At 41.2% G+C, this 17,967-nt stretch overlaps 1 protein-coding gene across 4 annotated transcripts in view; it reads right to left on the reverse strand.

The window, feature by feature from the left end:
* CYB5B (cytochrome b5 type B) overlaps positions 1-16,295 on the reverse strand; it is a 148,801-nt gene extending 132,506 nt beyond the window's left edge. For 3 of the 4 annotated variants that reach the window (XM_071209110.1, XM_071209111.1, XM_058279787.1), the window contains exon 1: positions 15,892-16,185. In XM_071209110.1, coding sequence (XP_071065211.1) covers positions 15,892-16,053 — 162 coding nt within the window. In that variant the 5' untranslated portion in view covers positions 16,054-16,185. Of the gene's footprint in view, positions 1-15,891 lie in introns of all 4 variants that reach the window. The other variant, XM_004468119.4, reaches the window with a different exon arrangement.
* Positions 16,296-17,967: the final 1,672 nt, after the last annotated feature.

A 17,967-nucleotide genomic window follows, 5' to 3' on the forward strand; every position in this document is an offset into this window, starting at 1 on the left:
GATGCAACAAAAAGAGACACAGATTCCCGTACCACTGACAAGAACAGAAGCGGATAAATAAGAACATGCAGCAAAATGGACACAGAGAACAGACAACTGGGGAGGGGGGAAAGGGGAGAGAAATAAATAAAATAAATAAATCTTAAAAAAAAAAAAATAGGAGGAAGAAGAGGTACTGCATTAAGGGATGTTATTTTCAAGTCAGGGAGACCCGTTCAAATCTGATGACAAAGAACAATTTATGGAAGGAAATAAGTGCAGAGAAGTCATAAGGTCATAGGTTTTGGTCTCAGGTAGAAAGGGATGTAATCCAGGGCACAGGTTAGAGAGGCAAATAGCAACTCTTCTTCTAAGGTTGTAGAAAATAAAAAGCTAGTGGGGTAATTTAAAACTATTATAGCAGTACCCCCAGAAAAACATGTTTTTATATTTAATCCATTCCTGTGGGTGTGAACCTACTGTAAGTAAGACGTTTTAATGAGGTTACTTCAGTTAAGAAGGTATATCTCAGGTTGAATTCCCGGTATCTCCTTAAAAAAAGGGCTTGGGTGGGTGGGTATGGACCACACTTAGGTGGGTCTTAATCCTATTACTGGAGTCCTTTATAAGAGGAGTGAAATTCAGACAGAGAGAGAAAGCCACAGGAAGCAAGAGGCTGGACATCAATGACAGTACCTGGAAGAGAAAGGAGAGACCAAGAAATGTCACTATATGCCTTGCTATGTGACAGAGGAGCCAAGGACCACAGCCAGCCCAAGAACACCCGTCTTCGGAGAGAAAGCATGGCCTCAGCACCCTGATCTGGACTTTCTTTTAGCCTCCAAACTGTAAATTAATAAATTCCCATTGCTTAAGCCAACCTCCTGTTTAGCAATGAGGAAACTGAAACAGAGGTGATACAAAAATCAATAAACATAAAAGAAAGAAATGATAAATTAAATTTATCAATGTTAAGAACTTCTATTCTTCAGAGACTTAAGCTTCAGTAATTTGAAAAATTAAAATAAAATTCTTAATTTCCCAATGATAGAAGCTAATGGGGCATTACTGAACAGTTAGTTTGTATCAGAAATTTCTTTTATTCTTAAGTACTTTATTTATACTTAGATTCAACAGAGAAAAGCAGGTGCCTATGTCAGAAGAGGCTGAAACCGGGAAACAGACTTGGCCCAGTGGTTGGGGCGTCCGTCTACCACATGGGAGGTTCGCGGTTCAAACCCCGGGCCTCCTTGACCCATGTGGAGCTGGCCCATGCGCAGTGCTGATGCACGCAAGGAGTGCCACGCCACGCAGGGGTGTTCCCCGCGTAGGGGAGCCCCACGCGCAAGGAGTGCACCCATAAGGAGAGCCGCCCAGCGCGAAAGAAAGTGCAGCCTGCCCAGGAATGGCGCCACCCACACTTCTGTGCTGCTGACAACAACAGAAGCGGACAAAGAAACAAGACGCAACAAATAGACACAGAGAACAGACAACCGGTGAAGGTGGGGGAATTAAATAAATAAATAAATCTTAAAAAAAAAAAAAAGAGGCTGAAACCTTCCTATTCTCAACTCCATATGGATAAAACAATAATGCTCCAGAGGAATCAATAAATTGTGTAAGAACATGCTCAACTCAACAGGAAGCCAAAGGAAAGGTTTGAGACACACCCAGGGATGTTATTACTCAATATTTGCCCTGTAGATAGCAACTGTCATTTAATGCTCTTAACATGCCTCCAAGCTGACAATGTGATACTAGAAACAAAAGGATTTATTCACTTTGATCTCAAAAAGTTTACAGTGACAATTCAGAGTCAACAGTTCAACTTCCAGTTCCATTACTCTATTGACCTATCTATCTATCATTAGATCTATCTTTGACCTAACGCAAATAAATTAGAAAATGCTGAGGTCAAGTTTAAAAATTAGAATATACTGCATCTCCTGTGTGAAAGGGGGATGTTTAGATGGACAGTCACCACTATTTAGTCTACAGTAATTATCTTCTTAGTTAAACTAAGAAGCAGATGTGGTTCAAGGGGTTGAGCACCTGCTTCCCACATGGGAGGTCCCAGGTTCACCCCCCATGCCTCCTAAAAACAAACAACAAGCAAACAAATGAAAAAAAACCAACTCAGGGTTGCCAATGTGGTTCAGTGGTTGAGTGCTGTCTTCTCTTCTTATTTGTTCTCCTCTAGGATTCACCGGGATTCAATCCTGGGGAACTCTGATGTAGAGAGAGGCTCCCTGTCAGTTGCACCACCTCAGTTCCTGGTCTCTGCTGCGTTTCATCTTGACTCTCCCCTTGTCTCTCTTTTTTTGCATCATCCTCTTGCTGCGTGACTCACTTGCATGGCCACTGGCTCACCACACAGGTACTTGGCTTGCTGTGTGGGCACTTGGCTCGCAACGTGGGCACTGGCTTGCCTTGCAGGCACTGGCTCACCACACAGGCACTCAGCTCACCATGTGGGCACTTGGCTCACCACACGGGCACTCGCGTGGGCACTTGGCTCACTACGTGGGCGCTTGGCTTGCCGCGCAGGCACTGGTTCACCACTATATGGCAGGCAGAGGCCTTATCATCTGAGCTACGTCCACTTCCCTTATCATGTTTTTTTAAGTTAATTTTAAAGTTGACTTATTCAGAATTTCCCTTTACAGATACCTTCAGCTATCCATGAGACTAATATCCATGGCCTGGAATCATAAAGAAGAAGAAGAATCTCAAAAAGAATTTTTTTGTATTTTACCTATTACACACCTTAAAAATTTTTTTTATCCTTCTCAATTGTTATCAAGAATAAAGCTGGAGAACCAGATTTGGCTCAATGGATAGAATGTCTGCCTACCATGTGGAAGGTCCAAGGTTCAAATCTAGGGCCTCCTGACCAGTGTAATGAGCTGGCCCAAGTGCAGTGCTGATGTGCGCAAGGAGTGCTGTGCCACGCAGGGGTGTCCCCCAAGTAGGGGAACCCCACGTGCAAGGAGCGCTGCCCAGCGTGAAAAAAGTGCAGCCTGCCCAGGGTGGCACCGCACACACAGAGAGCTGATGCAGCAAGATGATACAACAACAAAAAACAAAGATTCCCGGGCCGCTGATAAGAATACAAGCAGACACAGAAGAACACACAGCAAATGGACACAGAGAGCAGACAACTTGGGGGGGGGGGGGGGTGAAGGGGAGAGAAATAAATCTTTAAAAAAAAATAAAGCTGGAGAAGCAGATGTGGCTCAGGTGATTGAGCTCCTGCCTACCACATAGGAGGTCTGGGGTTCAGTTCCTGGTGCCTCTTAGAGAGGACAAGCAAGACAGCAAGCTAACAGGATGGGCTGGCGCGGCGAGCTGATGTGACAAGATGATGCAATAAGAGACACAAAGAAGAAAAACATAATGAGATACACAATAAAGCAGAAAGCGGAGCTGGCTCAGGGGATTGGGTGCCTCCCTCCCACATGGGAGGTTTCACCTTCGGTTCCCAGTAACTCCTAAAATGACCAGCACACAACAAACAGACACGGCAAATGCAAACAAGGAAGGGGTGGGGGAAAACAAACAAAATAAATCTTGAAAAGAAAAAGAATAAAGCTAGGCAGAGTTTCAACATCTACTCTCCAACTCATTGGACACACCCAGGACAAATAACAAGGAGATGATGATAGACAACGCCTGTTCCAAGGAACAGAGAGTATCTGCAACTGCAAGCAAGACAGTTCCATCCATCTGCCCCCATGAGGTCTAAACCCTCTCTCAATTAGAAACAGAGTGGGCATCACCATCCTAAAATCCTCAGGATTGGGGAATGAACAGTGGATTTTTATTATTCTATTATATACTTATTATTTAATACGAATAGTCTAGCAATGGAAGAACTTTTATCACTGATATAAAGGCAGTGTCCACAAGAGGTTGAGAGGAAGGAGTGGGAAGAATAGGCGTAATATGGAGACATTTTCAGGATACTGGAATTCCACGTCCTACATGACATTGGAATGACGGCCACAGGGCATTATATATCTTGTCATAACTTACAAAATTGTGCGGGACAGAGAGTAAACTATATGTAAACTATATAGTCCACAGTTAGTAGCAATGCTTCAATATGTGTTCATCAATTTTAACAAATAAACCAGACTAATGAAAGATGTTGTTAATATGGAAATGTATAGGAGGGGAATGCAGTAGGCACATAGGAATCCTCTATATTTTTTATGTAACATTTATGTAATCTAAAGCTTCTTTAAAAATAAAAAAAAGAAAAAAGGTAGGTTTATATACCTAAAATTTTTTTTTCTAATTTCTCTACCTCTTCCTGCCCGCCCCTCAGCTGTCTGCTCTCTGTCCATTCGCTATGTGTTCTTCTGTGTCCACTTGTATTCTTGTCAGCAGCACCCGGAATCTGTGTCTCTTTTTGTTGCGTGATCTTGCTGCGTCAGCTCTCCCTGTGTGTGGCGCCATTCCTGGGCAGGCTGCACTTTTTTCAAGCTGGGCAGCTCTCCTTACAGGGCGCACTCCTTGTGCGTGGGGCTCCTCTACGTGGGGGACACCCCTGCCTAGCACGGCACTCCTTGCGCACATCAGCACTGCATGTGGGCCAGCTCATCACACGGGTCAGGAGGCCCTGGGTTTGATCCTTGGACTTCCCCTGTGGTAGGCAGACGCCCTATCCATTGGGCCAAATCCACTTCCCTACTAAATAATATGAGCTGAAAATTTGCTTTTTGTCTGAAATACAGCAAAACAAAACAAAAGGCCAAGGGAGTATGGATTTCTCCTTAGCAATACAAATTGGTTGTCTACACTATTCAAATCTGACAATCATTAATAAATTTGTATATATTTCCTACTTTTCCTAGGACCTGCTTTGCTTTTAAATCACACGTGAATTTGCAAAAAGAGTCTTTTGACCTAGGTAGCCTTTGTGTTGTAAAACTTAATGGACTTCATCTCAGTTTGCATTATGCAAGCCATTTTACAGTATTACAAATACAATGTCTCAAACAAATTATACTACAATCAAGATCATAAACTATCAAAGAGATCAAACAATGATACATATCTATTCATTCCAGGGTCAGTGAGTCAAGCAATATTTAAAGCAATACTCTACTGATAAAAGGGAAATTTTGCAATGTGTTATTTTGGCAGTCACCACTACCCAGGGTCAGAAGTTTGGGTCCGCAGATCCAAAGATAACTTGATGCCCTCATCCCCACCAGATTAGATCGCACTGCTATAGATTCTTCTATTCCTTAAGCACCTTCACCCCGTCTGTATTTAACACAAATGAAATTATTATATAAGTCTCTCTTCCCCCAGTAGACAATAAGCTCTGTAAGAACAGGAACCGTGGCTGTCTTCATGGCTGTATTCCTGGGCTGTACTAAAATTGAGGATGCCTGCACAGATGTGGACAAACACACACACACACACACACACACCCCCATGGTCACAAGCAAACTAAATCAATAAAAGTTGACATATTGATCAGGGCACCTCCCCTGGAGTAGTAGAGGTTAAATTTAGCCTCGTTTTATCTCTAGCCTTCCTGAACCTAGTCCTAGAACCATGAAAGATGGTATTCTTTCCATAGACATGTTAATTTCTACAAGTTAGGTAACAATCAGATGGTACTTTCTTTTGACCGGCTTTAGAGAAATCCAGTAAGAATTGTTACTATTAGTTAAATTTTGAAGCTATCAGGAGGCATCCTAGGATTTTATTTAACAGAGTATTCATTCTCAGTCTTTCTTTAAACTAGATCACTACCCACCTTGCAGGACAATTACTTATGCACAGATCTTATCCTCCCAGCCAGTCCAAAGTATCTAATTCATTTTTTAAATCCTTCATGGCACCTGTCGCAAAAGATGCTGCAGGAAACACAGTCTAATTTGTATTAACAAAAAAAATAAAAATAATCACTAACACTGAGCTCTTTATGCCGGGCAGATGCCAAGTCTTTACAGGCATTATCTAAAATAATCATCACAACAACCACCCTATGAGACAGGTACTCTTATCTCCATTTTGGAAAGAGCCTTTAACGAGTTTATTTGCCTGAGGTTACACAACTATTAAGTGGTAAAGTAGAAAATTGAATCAAACACTTGGACCCTAAAGCCATTAGACATAGTGCCTCCTAGTATAATTTGACCACCTGGGGAAAGCCTGAATTCTCATGTAATATGTAAAAATGGACATTTGTTGGGAAAAAAAAAATTGGAAAAAAGGATTTAAAAAGTCAACAATTCATAATAGGCCTGGGGCTACTGTGAAGTCCAGGTTAATAAATACATATTTTGAAATTGATCAAAATTCTCATCAAAAGACACTTAAGAAAATGAAAAGGCAAAACACAAACTGGAAGAAAATACTCACAACACATAGCTGACAGAAGACTTGCAACCAGAATTAACAAAGAATGTATACAACTCAATAAGAAAACAATTAAAAAATGGGCAAGACTTGAACAGACACCTCACAAAGAATACATACAAATGAGTAGTAAGCCTGTGAGAAGATATCAACATCATTAGTCACCAGAGAAATATCCATTAAAACCATATTGTGAGGGGAAGCGGACTTGGTCCACTGGATAGGGCTCCCACATGGGAGGTCCGCGGTTCAAACCCCGGGCCTCCTTGACCCGTGTGGAGCTGGCCCATGCACAGTGCTGATGCGTGCAAGGAGTGCCCTGCCACTCAGGGCTGTCCCCTGCATAGGGGAGCCCCACACGCAAGGAGTGCGCCCCGTAAGGAGATCCGCCCAGCGCGAAAGAAAATGCAGCCTGCCCAAGAATGGCACTGCACACACGGAGAGCTGACGCAGCAAGATGATGCAACAACAAAAAAGAAACAGATTCCATGCCACTGACAACAACAGAAGTGGACAAAAAGAAGAACATGCAGCAAATAGACACAGAGAATAGACGACTGGGACGGGGGGAAGGGAAAACAAATAAAATAATAAATCTTTAAAAAAAAAAAAACAACCATATTGTGGGGAAGTGGATATGGCTCAAGTGATAGGGCTTCCACCTACCATAAGGGAGGACCCAGGTTTGATCCCTGGGGTCTTCTGGTAAAAAAATAAGAGAAAGCATGCCTGTGCAGCGAGTCATTACCCACGCAAGTGAGTTATGCAGCAAGGTGATGACACAAGATGATGATGCAACAAAAAAGAGATGAAGGGTAGAGTCAAGGTGAAGCGTAGCAGAAACCAGGAATTGAGGTGGCGCAGCTGACAGGGAATCTCTCTCCACATCAAAGGTCCCTAGGATCAAATCCCGGTGAATCCTAAAGGAGAAAATATGAGAAGACAAAAAGCGACACAGATACAGATGATCACACAGCAAATGGACAAAGACACCAAAAACAGCAGGGCAGAGGGAGGGGAAGAGGGGAGAGGGGAGAGGGAGGTTGGAAAATAAATAAATCTAAAAAAAACCCACCCATATTGTGATATTGCTATATACCCATTAGAAAGGTTAAAAGTAAAAAGACTGACAAATGCCATGTGTCAATGAGGATATGGAGAAACTGGTATACTCATGTACTGCTGGCAGGAGTGTAAAATGATGTAACCACATGAAGGAAAGGTCGCAGTTTCTTAAAAAGTTAAAGATATGACCTGGTAATTTCATTCCCATTCCTAGGTATTTACCCAAAAGGAATGAAAACATATGTTCACATAAAGATTTGTAATTAAACGTTCACAACAGCTATAATCATAATAGCCAAAAACAGGAAACAACACAAATGTCAATCAACAAGTGAACAGATAAATTTTGGTTTATTCGTAAAATAAAAGGCAATAAAGGGAAGCGGCTATGGCTCAATCGGTTGGGCTCCCATCTATCACATGGGAACCCCTGGGTTTGCATCCCAGGGCAGCCTGGTGAAGGCAGGCTCGCCCACACACCACAGAGAGCTGCCAGCCCACAAGCACCAAGGGGTGCTGTCCGGCCCACAAGCACCAGCCTGCAAGTGCTGCGGAGTACCACCCAGCCCACAGGTGCCAAGGAAAACCAACTCAGCAAGGTAACACGACAAAAAGGGAAACAAGGAAAAAAACGCAGAAGAATATGCAGCGAACAGACACAGAGAGTAGACAGCAAGGAAGTCGTAATGGGGGGGCAGGGAAATAAATAAAATAAAATAAAAAGCAACAGAGGAATGAACTGCTGATAAAAATAGACGAATATTAGGAAACAGATGTGGCTCAAGCGAATGGGCTACCATCTACCATATGGGAGGCCCCGGGTTCAATTTCCAGGGCCTCATGGTGAAGGCAAGCTGGCCGGTGCCATGGAGAGCTGACAGCCTTTACCATGGAAGGCTGGCGCAGCAAGATGACACAACAAAGGGAGATGAATATACACAGAGAGCAGACAAGTGCAAAAAGAAGACCAAGGAACTAAATGTAAAAATTTTTTAAAAAAAAATAGATGAATGTCACAGAAATACAGTAAAAGAAGCTAGATGCAAAAGAACATATACTGATTTAAAACAGACAAAGTAATCTATCATGTTAGAAATGAAATCAATGGCTATATGGAAGTGGAGGTGGTAAAAATGTTCTATATCTTGATTGCATGGTAATTACAAAGGTAAGAGATTTCTCAAAACTCAAACTCGACATTTAAAACTCTGTATATTTTATGTACATTAAATCACAATAAAGTTGGTTTAAGAGGGAAAAAAAAGGACAGCAAAATATTGCTAACAGCCCAAATGTTTATCAATAGGAAAATGCTTAGGTAAACTATGGTTCATACAACAAATCCTATGTAGCTGTAGTGAAAAACAGAAAGTATCCAAAGTATCAATTTGGAAAGATCTCTGAGACACAAAATTAACTGAAAAAACAAGGCACAGCTCAATGTATATGGTATGCTATCTTCTGTGTTAAAAAAAAAAAAAAAGGTGCGGGACTGGCAGACTAATATAAATTCACGTTTTCTTATATATGCAAAAAAACCTCAGAAAAGATATATAAAACAGTAGTTCACTTTAGGAGGCATTGGAAATGGGCAAATGGGAAGGAGGCTTTTTTCCAACAACATGTGCTCACTTTGTGTCTCTGTCACATTTTGGTAATTCTTATAGTATTTCAAACTTTTTCATTATTATTATATCTGTAACGGTGATCTGTGATCTTTGATGTTACTATTATAATTGTTTTAGGCACCACGAACCGCACCCATATAGGATGGCGAACATAAATTTTGTGTGTTCTGACTGCTTCACCAACCGGCCGTTCTTCCATTTCTCTCCCCTTTCCTCGGGCTTCCTTATTCCCTGAGATACAACAATATTGAAATTAAACCAGTTAATAACCCTACAATGGCCTTTAAGTGTTGAAGTGACAGGAAGCATCACATATCCCACTTTAAATCAAAAGCTAGAAATGATTAAGCTTAGTGAGGAGGGAATGCTGAAAGTCCAGATGAAGTGGGGGAAAGAAAAAAAGATAAGCTGAAAGCCAGGACTTCAGAACCAACCAGCCAAGCTGTGAATGCAGAGGAAAAGTTCTTGAAGGAAATAAAAAGTACTAATCCAGTGAACACAAGAGACCCATTATGCTGACATAATGGTCTGGATAGAAGATCAAACCAGCCATAAATCATTGCCATAAATAAAAATCTAATCCAGAGAAAGGTCCTAACTCTCTTCAATTCTGTCAAGGCTGACAGAGGTGAAAAACTGAAGAAGAAAAGTTGGAAGCTAGCAGAGGTAGGTTCATGGGGCTTAAGAAAAGAAGAATTTCCATAACATGAAAGTGTAAGGTAAAGTAGCCAGTGCTGACATAGAAGTTGCAGCAAGTTATCCATAAGATCTAGTTAGATAATTAATGACGATGGCTACACTAAACAACTTCTACTGGAAGCCTTCTATTGGAAGAAGATTCAATTTAGGACTTTCATTGCTAGAGAGATGTCTAGCTTCAAAGGACAGGTGGACTCCCTTGTTAGAGGCTAATGCAGCTGGCGACTTTAAATTGAAGTTAGTGCTTACTTACCATTTTGAAAATCCCAGGACCCTTAAGAATTTTATTAAAATCTGCTCTGTCTGTACTCTATACATGTGACAATAAAGGCTGGATGATAGCACATCTGTTTCCAACAAGGTTTACTGAATATTTTATGTCCACTGTTGAGACCTACTGCTCAGAAAAAAAGACTCCTTTCAAAATATTACTGCTCATTGACAACGTACTTGGTCACCCAAGAGATCTGATGGAAATGTACAATGAGATTAATGTGATTTTCATGCCTGCTAACACAACATCCATTCTGCAGTCCATGAATCAAGGAGTCATTTAGACTTTCCAGTATATTATTTACGGTAGCTATAGCTGCATTAGATAGTAATTCCTCTGATGGATCTGGGCAAAGTAAATTGAAAACCTTTTGGAAAGGATTCCCCATTCTAAATGCCATTAAGAACATTGGTGATTCATGGGAGGTCAAAATATCAACATTATCAGGAGTTTGGTAGAAGTTGATTCCAACCCTCACAGATAACTCTGAAAGGTTCAAGACGTCAGTGGGGGAAGTAACTGCAGATGTGGTGGAAAGAGCAAGAGAATTAGAATTAGAAGTGCAGTATGAAGATGTAACTGAATTGTTACAATCTCATGATAAAACTTTAACAGATAAAGAGTAACTTCTTATGGATAAGCAAAGACAGTGGTTCCTAGATCTGGAAACTACTCCTAGTGAAGATGCTTTGAATACTGTTGAAATGACAACACAGGATTTAGAATATTAATATTATATAAACTTAGCTGATAAAGCAGGGGCTTGGGTTTGAGAGAACTGACTCCAATTTTGAAAGAAGTTTTACTGTGAGTAAAATGCTATCAAATAGCATTACATGCTAAAGAGAAATCTTTCATGAAAGGATGAAAGGAAGACTGATAAAGCAAACTTCACTGCTGTCTTATTCTAAGAAATTGCCACAGCCACCCCAACCTTCAGTTACCACCATCCTCATCAATCAGCAGCCATCAACATTGAGGTAAGACCCTCACCAGCAAAAATATTATGACGCAATGAAGGCTCAGGTGATGGTTAGTGTTTTAAAATAAGGTATATAACTTGTTTTTTTTTTTAATGCTCCTGAACAGACTACAGTATAGTATAAACATAACTTTTACATGCACTGGGAAACCAAATTTGTGAGACTCACTTTATTGTGGTGGTCTAGAATGGAACCTGCAGTATCTCGAGTATGCTGTAATCTACTTGAAACAAATTGCTTCAATGTCACCCCTCATTTTAAAACTCTTCAGTTTTCTATTATACTTAAGATCAAATCCAAACTACCAGGCCTTATATGCCCTGGTCCAAACTTAGCACTCTCGCCACTTTCCTCATAATACACTACAACCATTAGCTTCTTTCAATCCCACTAATGTGCCAAACTCTCGTTTGACTCTGCAAAAGCTGTTAGAATACTCTTTTCTCCACTCTTTTCAAAGCTATTTCATTCTCAACTCAATTAAAAGTCATTTATCACAGAAGCTTTCCAGATCACTCTTATTAAAGTAGGATTTCCTGTTTGTTTCTCAACTCCTTGTTTATTTCCTTCACAGAAAGTATATCATAGGGAAGCAGATGTGGCTCAAGCATTTAAGCACCAGCCTACCACATGGGAGGTCCTGGGTTGAGTTTCCAGTGCTTCTTCGTAAAGAGAAGATGAGAGCACAACAAATGGACACAAAGAAAAGACAGAGTACAAACAATGAGGTGGGGGTGGGGAGGAAGAAATAAAATAAATTTGGGAAGTGGACTTGGCCCAGTGGTTAGGGCGTCCACCTACCATATAGGAGGTTCGCAGTTAAAATCCTGGGCCTCCTTGGCCCATATGGAGCTGGCCCATGCGCAGTGCTGACACACGCAAGGAGTGCCGTGCCTCGCAGGGTGTCCCCCTCGTAGGGGAGCCCCACGCACAAGGAGCACGCCCCGTAAGGAGAGCTGCCCAGTGCAAAAGAAAATTCAGCCTGCCCAGGAATGGTGCCACACACACAAAGAGCTGACACAACGAGATGACACAACAAAAAGAAACACAGATTCCCATGCCGCTGACAACAACAAAAGCGGACAAAGAACACGCAGCAAAACAGACACAGAGAACAGACAACTGGAGTGGAGGGGAAGGGGAGAGAAATAAAATAAATAAATCTTTACCAAAAATAATAATAATAATAAATAAGTAAATCTCAGAAAAGAAAAAAAGAGTATATATTTTAAATTATTTCATTTGTCTGTCTTTGTTTTGCTGTCTTCCCTAGAATGGAACCTTCAAGAGGGTAGCACAGTGTTTATTTTTGTACACCATCAGAACCTAATAATGCAGCACCTGACATACTCAGCACTTAAAAAATATTTGCTGTATGAATAAAATGTTATTCCATCTATGAGGCAGGTCCTAAGTAGTATTCCATTTATGCCAACAGTTACTAAAATAAACAAATGAAGCCTTAAAATATCATGTGTTTTCTTACTTATTCCTTTCAGAAATAATTACACTATAAGTCAATGGCTTTCACACTTTCTTCACTGGTGATACACAGTAAGAAAATAATTTTATATTGCAATCCAGTACACACAAATATATATAATTAATTGAAAAAAAGATTCACAATATCATACTTACCCTTGTTTAGGAAGACGTACTTTAATATTTTCTAGTTAATGTCAGAAGATATTGTCACCAGTTTTATGTGATTTTTCTAAATTGCTAAACAGTAAAAAAGACAGTTATATGTACTACTTCAAGGTTTGGGTTTTTCATTCATGATTTCAATAAATTAAATCAACAGCACTGATTCATAAAGTGTAAAACTAATCTGCTAGGGGAAAGATAATTCAGTTTATTACCAATTCTAAATTATCATATTCAAACTCCCAGATTGTGCTGCAATCATATTCACTAATCTAAAACAAAGCAACCTATGGATACAGGATATTCAAATTAGGAACCTCTTGCTAAGAAGGGACATCAAGGAAGATTTCAGATCAGAAAGAGAGGATGACAACCTATGTAAATCTTCCCTTTCTTATCTAACAGCAACACTTCTTCCAGACCCTCAGGTTAAAAACCTTGGTGTCATCCTTGATTCCTTTTTCTTTCACTCCCCAAATACAAGACATCATTAAATCCTGCTGGCTTACCATAACTACAAACCCTGAATCTTACACTTCTTACTACCCCTACTGTTCAAATAAGATAATTTAGAATTGATAATATAATTGCCTTATCTTTCCCTTAGAGGATTAGTTTTACAATTTTTAAATCAGTGCTACTAGTTTAACTTCTTGAAATCATGATGAGGCCAAGCCAACATTATCTCTTGCCTAAAGCGCTACAATGGCCTCCTAACCAGTCTCAATTCTGCCATTGCCTTGCCTTGCCTTCAGTTTCTTCTCAACAGTACTGCCAGTGATCCTAGTAAACCATTAAGTCACATCATGTCACTCCTCTGCCCCAAAGATTTTCATCTCAGAGCAAAAGTCAAAGTCCTTCCTAACCCCTGCAAAGATCGTGTAGATCTGCACTCCCTCAATCATGCTGACCCTTCTACCATTACACCCCAGCCACAATGGTCTCCCTCATTTTTCCACAAACACACTAGACATGCTCCCATGTCAAGCCTTTGAACTTGCTCCCTTTACTGGGAATGCTCTTCCCTCAAATATCCACATAGCTAGCTCCCTTCTGGCCTTTCCTCTAGTCATTCTCTTAATGGGGTCATCCCTGGCCATCCTACCTAAAATGCCAAACCCTCATCCTTCCACCCCCATCCCAAATCAAATATCCCATAGTTCTCTTCCCTGCTTTAATTTTCTCCTTAGCACTTTCTATGATCTAACATACATATTTTACTCATTTACTGCTTATTGTCCTCTGCCACTAAATTGTAATCTCCATTAGGGCACATACCATAGACTATTCACTACTGTATCCCCAGCACTCAGAACAGCACTGGGCACATAGCAGACACTTAATAAATACGTGAATAAGTAAATGAATAAATGAATAGGCTTGGAATGAACAAGTAAAGAGGGATAGAGACTAAAGAATAGGTAGGAAATAACCACAACTGCAGGTAAAGATATGTAGCTCAAGCTTCAAAGGAAGCCTCCATATACCTACCTATCTATCTGTGGCTACATGAACATGTGGTGAAACTTGTAAGCAACTACCAGTTAAGATTTAATTAATGTTCTCTACAAGCACTGAGTGTTCCTCCAAAGTTCAGTATAAATTTTTAATCAGTCAAGAAGAAAGTTAGAGGAAATGAAATAATAATGGAAAAACTGATTGCCTACAAACTAGGAACTATGTTTCAACATGTTACAACTCAAAACTGAAATGTGGGAGCAGATGTAGCTCTGTGGTTGAGTATCTGCTTCCCACATATGAGGTCCTGGGTTCAATCTCTTTAAAAAGTAAAATAAAAACAAAAAATGAAACACAAAACTGAAATGTGAGGCAAACACCAGAGGACATTACTAAGACTAGAATTCTGAAATAATGCTATCTAAACCAGTCTGCCACTACTGTATGGCCAAATTTTCTCTCAACCTGTTTCTTCTACCCTGTTAAAACAAGGGTCACTACTATCCAAGTCTCTCTCACCTGTCTGAAGGATGAAATGAAATAACAGGAAATCACTTTTAAAAGCATAAAATGTCATACATGCACAGTACAAATGCAAGTAACTGAATTCTAAGATGTTAATTTATTGGTCACTGGGGAGATCTATTAGAAACACTGTCGTTTAACGCAAAATTTAAGATTTGAAAATTTTTATATAAGTATGAGTCAGCCCCCAAATTACCAGCAAAAACATTTTACTAGTTTCTAGTAACATTTTCTACACTCTAGAAAAAGAAAAGAAATGTACTTTTTTCCTCAGTTACAAGTTTATATTACACAGGAGTTTCTAAGGATATAACTACAAAATTATTCATCTATTACTCAAACCAAAATGATACACACAATCTTTTTTTTAATCGAAGCCTTACACTAATCTTTAATGTTTATCAGTGGTTGTCTGGTGGAGAATGGGGGAGTGGCAGAATGAAAGCAAAGAAGCAAGAGGGAAGTTTTCAAGCTCGTGGACATGCTCAGGTTGTGATTACATGGGTGAAAACATTTGTCAAAACTCATTAACTGTACATTTTAAATGGACGCAATTTGTTGTGTGTAAATTACAGCTCAATAAAGTTAGTTTTAAAAAAATTAAAAGCTTTATCCTTCCGTCCCCATCCCATATACAAAATCACAGCTGCGGCATGGTTTTAAGGAAAACTTTACAGAATCTAATGCATCCAGCTTGAAAAGTTAAAATAGGGGATGACAGAACCTGAGTGAATGGCAAGAGGTCAACGCATGCCTTTTTAAAAGCCTCGAGGTTAACTCATATGGGCAGGCTAGGGGTAAGCATGCTCGGGGAATGAAAATCTCAGCTTTTTCTCCAGAAAATGAAAAGCAAATATGGTATTACTTCAGAAGCCATATTTGGAAAATGCACAAGGTTCGAATCCCTACTTCAGTTTCTTAGTGCGTAACCCTGAGAGTACTCAGCCCCTCTGAGCCTCAGTTTCCCTTTCTGTAAAATGAGGATAATGGCAGCCTAGAGCTTAGCTTGGCACACAATAATTGCTCAATACATAATTAACAATAAAGCTAGTAATTATGGTACCAGAATTTACTGGAGACTGGAAATGTATGCAGACCTGAAGGGTTCCCCCAGTTTCCCTCTCAGGTATTCGTGGTCCGTTTCGTAGGCCTTACCGCCTTCCGCCAGGTCTCATTCCCCTCCTACACGTACCCTCTTAGCCTTCCCGAGTCCGACCACCCCTCACTCCTGCAGCCCCCGAGGACCCCCCACCTCGTTGAGGAAGCTGGAGACGTCGTAGACTCGACCATGGATCACCAGCCACAATTCCTTCGAAGAGTTGTGCTTCGCCACCTCTTCCAACCGGTAATAGGTGACAGAGGTCTCGACCTCCGCCCCTTTCCCTGCGCTGCCGCTAGCTTCCACAGTCGACATTGGGACGGAAATACCTAGCCTCTTCTCCGATAGCTGGGTTTCCGCAGCTAACTTCGTTGAGGCAGAGCTCGCCCTCAGCCTCCCGGCTTCCGTAACCTGGGCTCAGAAGGTCTTCGAAAGAGTCCTAGCAACAGCCAATCACGCTTTCGAATAGTTCCTGGTTCGTTTTCTTTCCACCAATGAAACGAGGCGTTCAGTTCCAAGGCCGCCCCCTCTTCGCCGTAGCCTCCGGTCCTCTGGGCGTAGACCTGGTTCGACTTCCAACTAACCAATCAGGGCCGTCCAGCGCCTCCAACCTCGCCAATTAGAAACCGTGATTTTGGTAAGGTGCTTAACGGAAACATCCTGACAGGTGTCACCGCGGGAGAGGTTCCCTTTCGCCCAGCCTAAGGGCCTCCAGGAATAGGGGACTGAGACCCAGTTCCCGCGTTTCCTTCCCTTCGCCGTGGATCTCTCCAGAGTCATGCTTGACCGTGGATCCCTCCTGAATCACGCTTAAGTCAAGTGCGATTTCCCCACCACCTGTGCCTCCCGTATTTCTAGCTCTGGGTTTGTATCTTTGCTCTGCTGCCTCCAGGCTAATATCTGGAGAACCCATCTCTCCAAAACTTAGTTTCCTCATCAGTAAAATGGGTATGAAACCCTCTAACTTATAGAGTGGATTGGATGATTAATGAGAAGTGTGTCCATAAAGCGCTTGACACGTGATAGTAGCAACATAAATGATAGCCACTGTGAGAAAAGGCAGATCGACTGGCCCAAGATTTTAAGCTTCTTTGCTAACAGCCCCTGAGGACAGCGATTGGGAGTATAGAGTATCCCAAGTGTCTGCCACTAGGAAGAATCTGGTTTTTAAACAAATAAATTGGTGATCAGAACATACTTCTCTATTTTAGTTCCTTTTTTATTATTATTAAAGTTAGTAGATCACAAAGTCCATCACATTAAAAAACATAGGAGGTTCCCCTATAACCCACATCCCACCCCCCACCCCCATCATTTTCGTAAATTGTATTTTTTCGAAGATACATACATCTCAAAAAATGTTACATTAAAAAATATAAGAGGTTCCCGTATACCTCCCACGTCCCCACCCCACTCCTCCCACACCAACAACCGCCCCCATCATTGTGGCACACTCGTCGTACTTGGTGAAACATTTTGGAGCACTGCTGCATCACAAGGATAGTAATTTACCCTGTAATTCACACTCTCCCCCAGTACATTCAGTGGTTTATAGCAGGATATATAAAGTCCAGCATCTGACCCTGCAATATGATTTAGGACAACTCAAAGTATTAAAAATGCCCCCACATCACATCTCTTCTTCCCTCTTCCAGGGTTCAGCAATTATTATGGCCATTTTCTCCACCTCAATGCTACAATTTCTTCTATTACTAGTCACAATAGTTTTATACTAGAATATCAGTAAGTCCACTGTAATCCATACTTTATTCCTCCATTCCGTGGACCCTGGGATGGCGATGTCCACTCCACCTCTAGATCAAGAGGGGGCTTAGATTCCAAATGGATGATGGATGCAATTCTTCTGATTGCAGTTGTAGGCACTCTTAATTCCCTGGTGTGGTGGTTGACCATCTTCACCTCCCTATCAGCTGACCTGGGTAAGTCCAATGAACCAGAGTTGCAACTCTGCTGAGGCTCAGGGCCCAGCTGGCACATGGGCAGTCGAGAGATTCAAGTCCCCTGAGTATACACCATCTCTTGCACCAACCACAGGTTCAGTAAAAGTGACAGAAGAGGCATGTGTAGAAAGGTCACATCTAAGTCCAGCTCCATCACACTCAGGAGCACAAATTACAAAGTAGGGCCCTCTGACATGGAACAGAACTGCAAATCCATCTGCCATGACCATAAACTCTGTGGGTCTCTGTAGTCTTCAGGAGAACCAGT

The sequence above is a fragment of the Dasypus novemcinctus genome, chromosome 18 (genome assembly GCF_030445035.2).
Source record: "Dasypus novemcinctus isolate mDasNov1 chromosome 18, mDasNov1.1.hap2, whole genome shotgun sequence".
Lineage (NCBI taxonomy): Eukaryota > Metazoa > Chordata > Mammalia > Cingulata > Dasypodidae > Dasypus > Dasypus novemcinctus.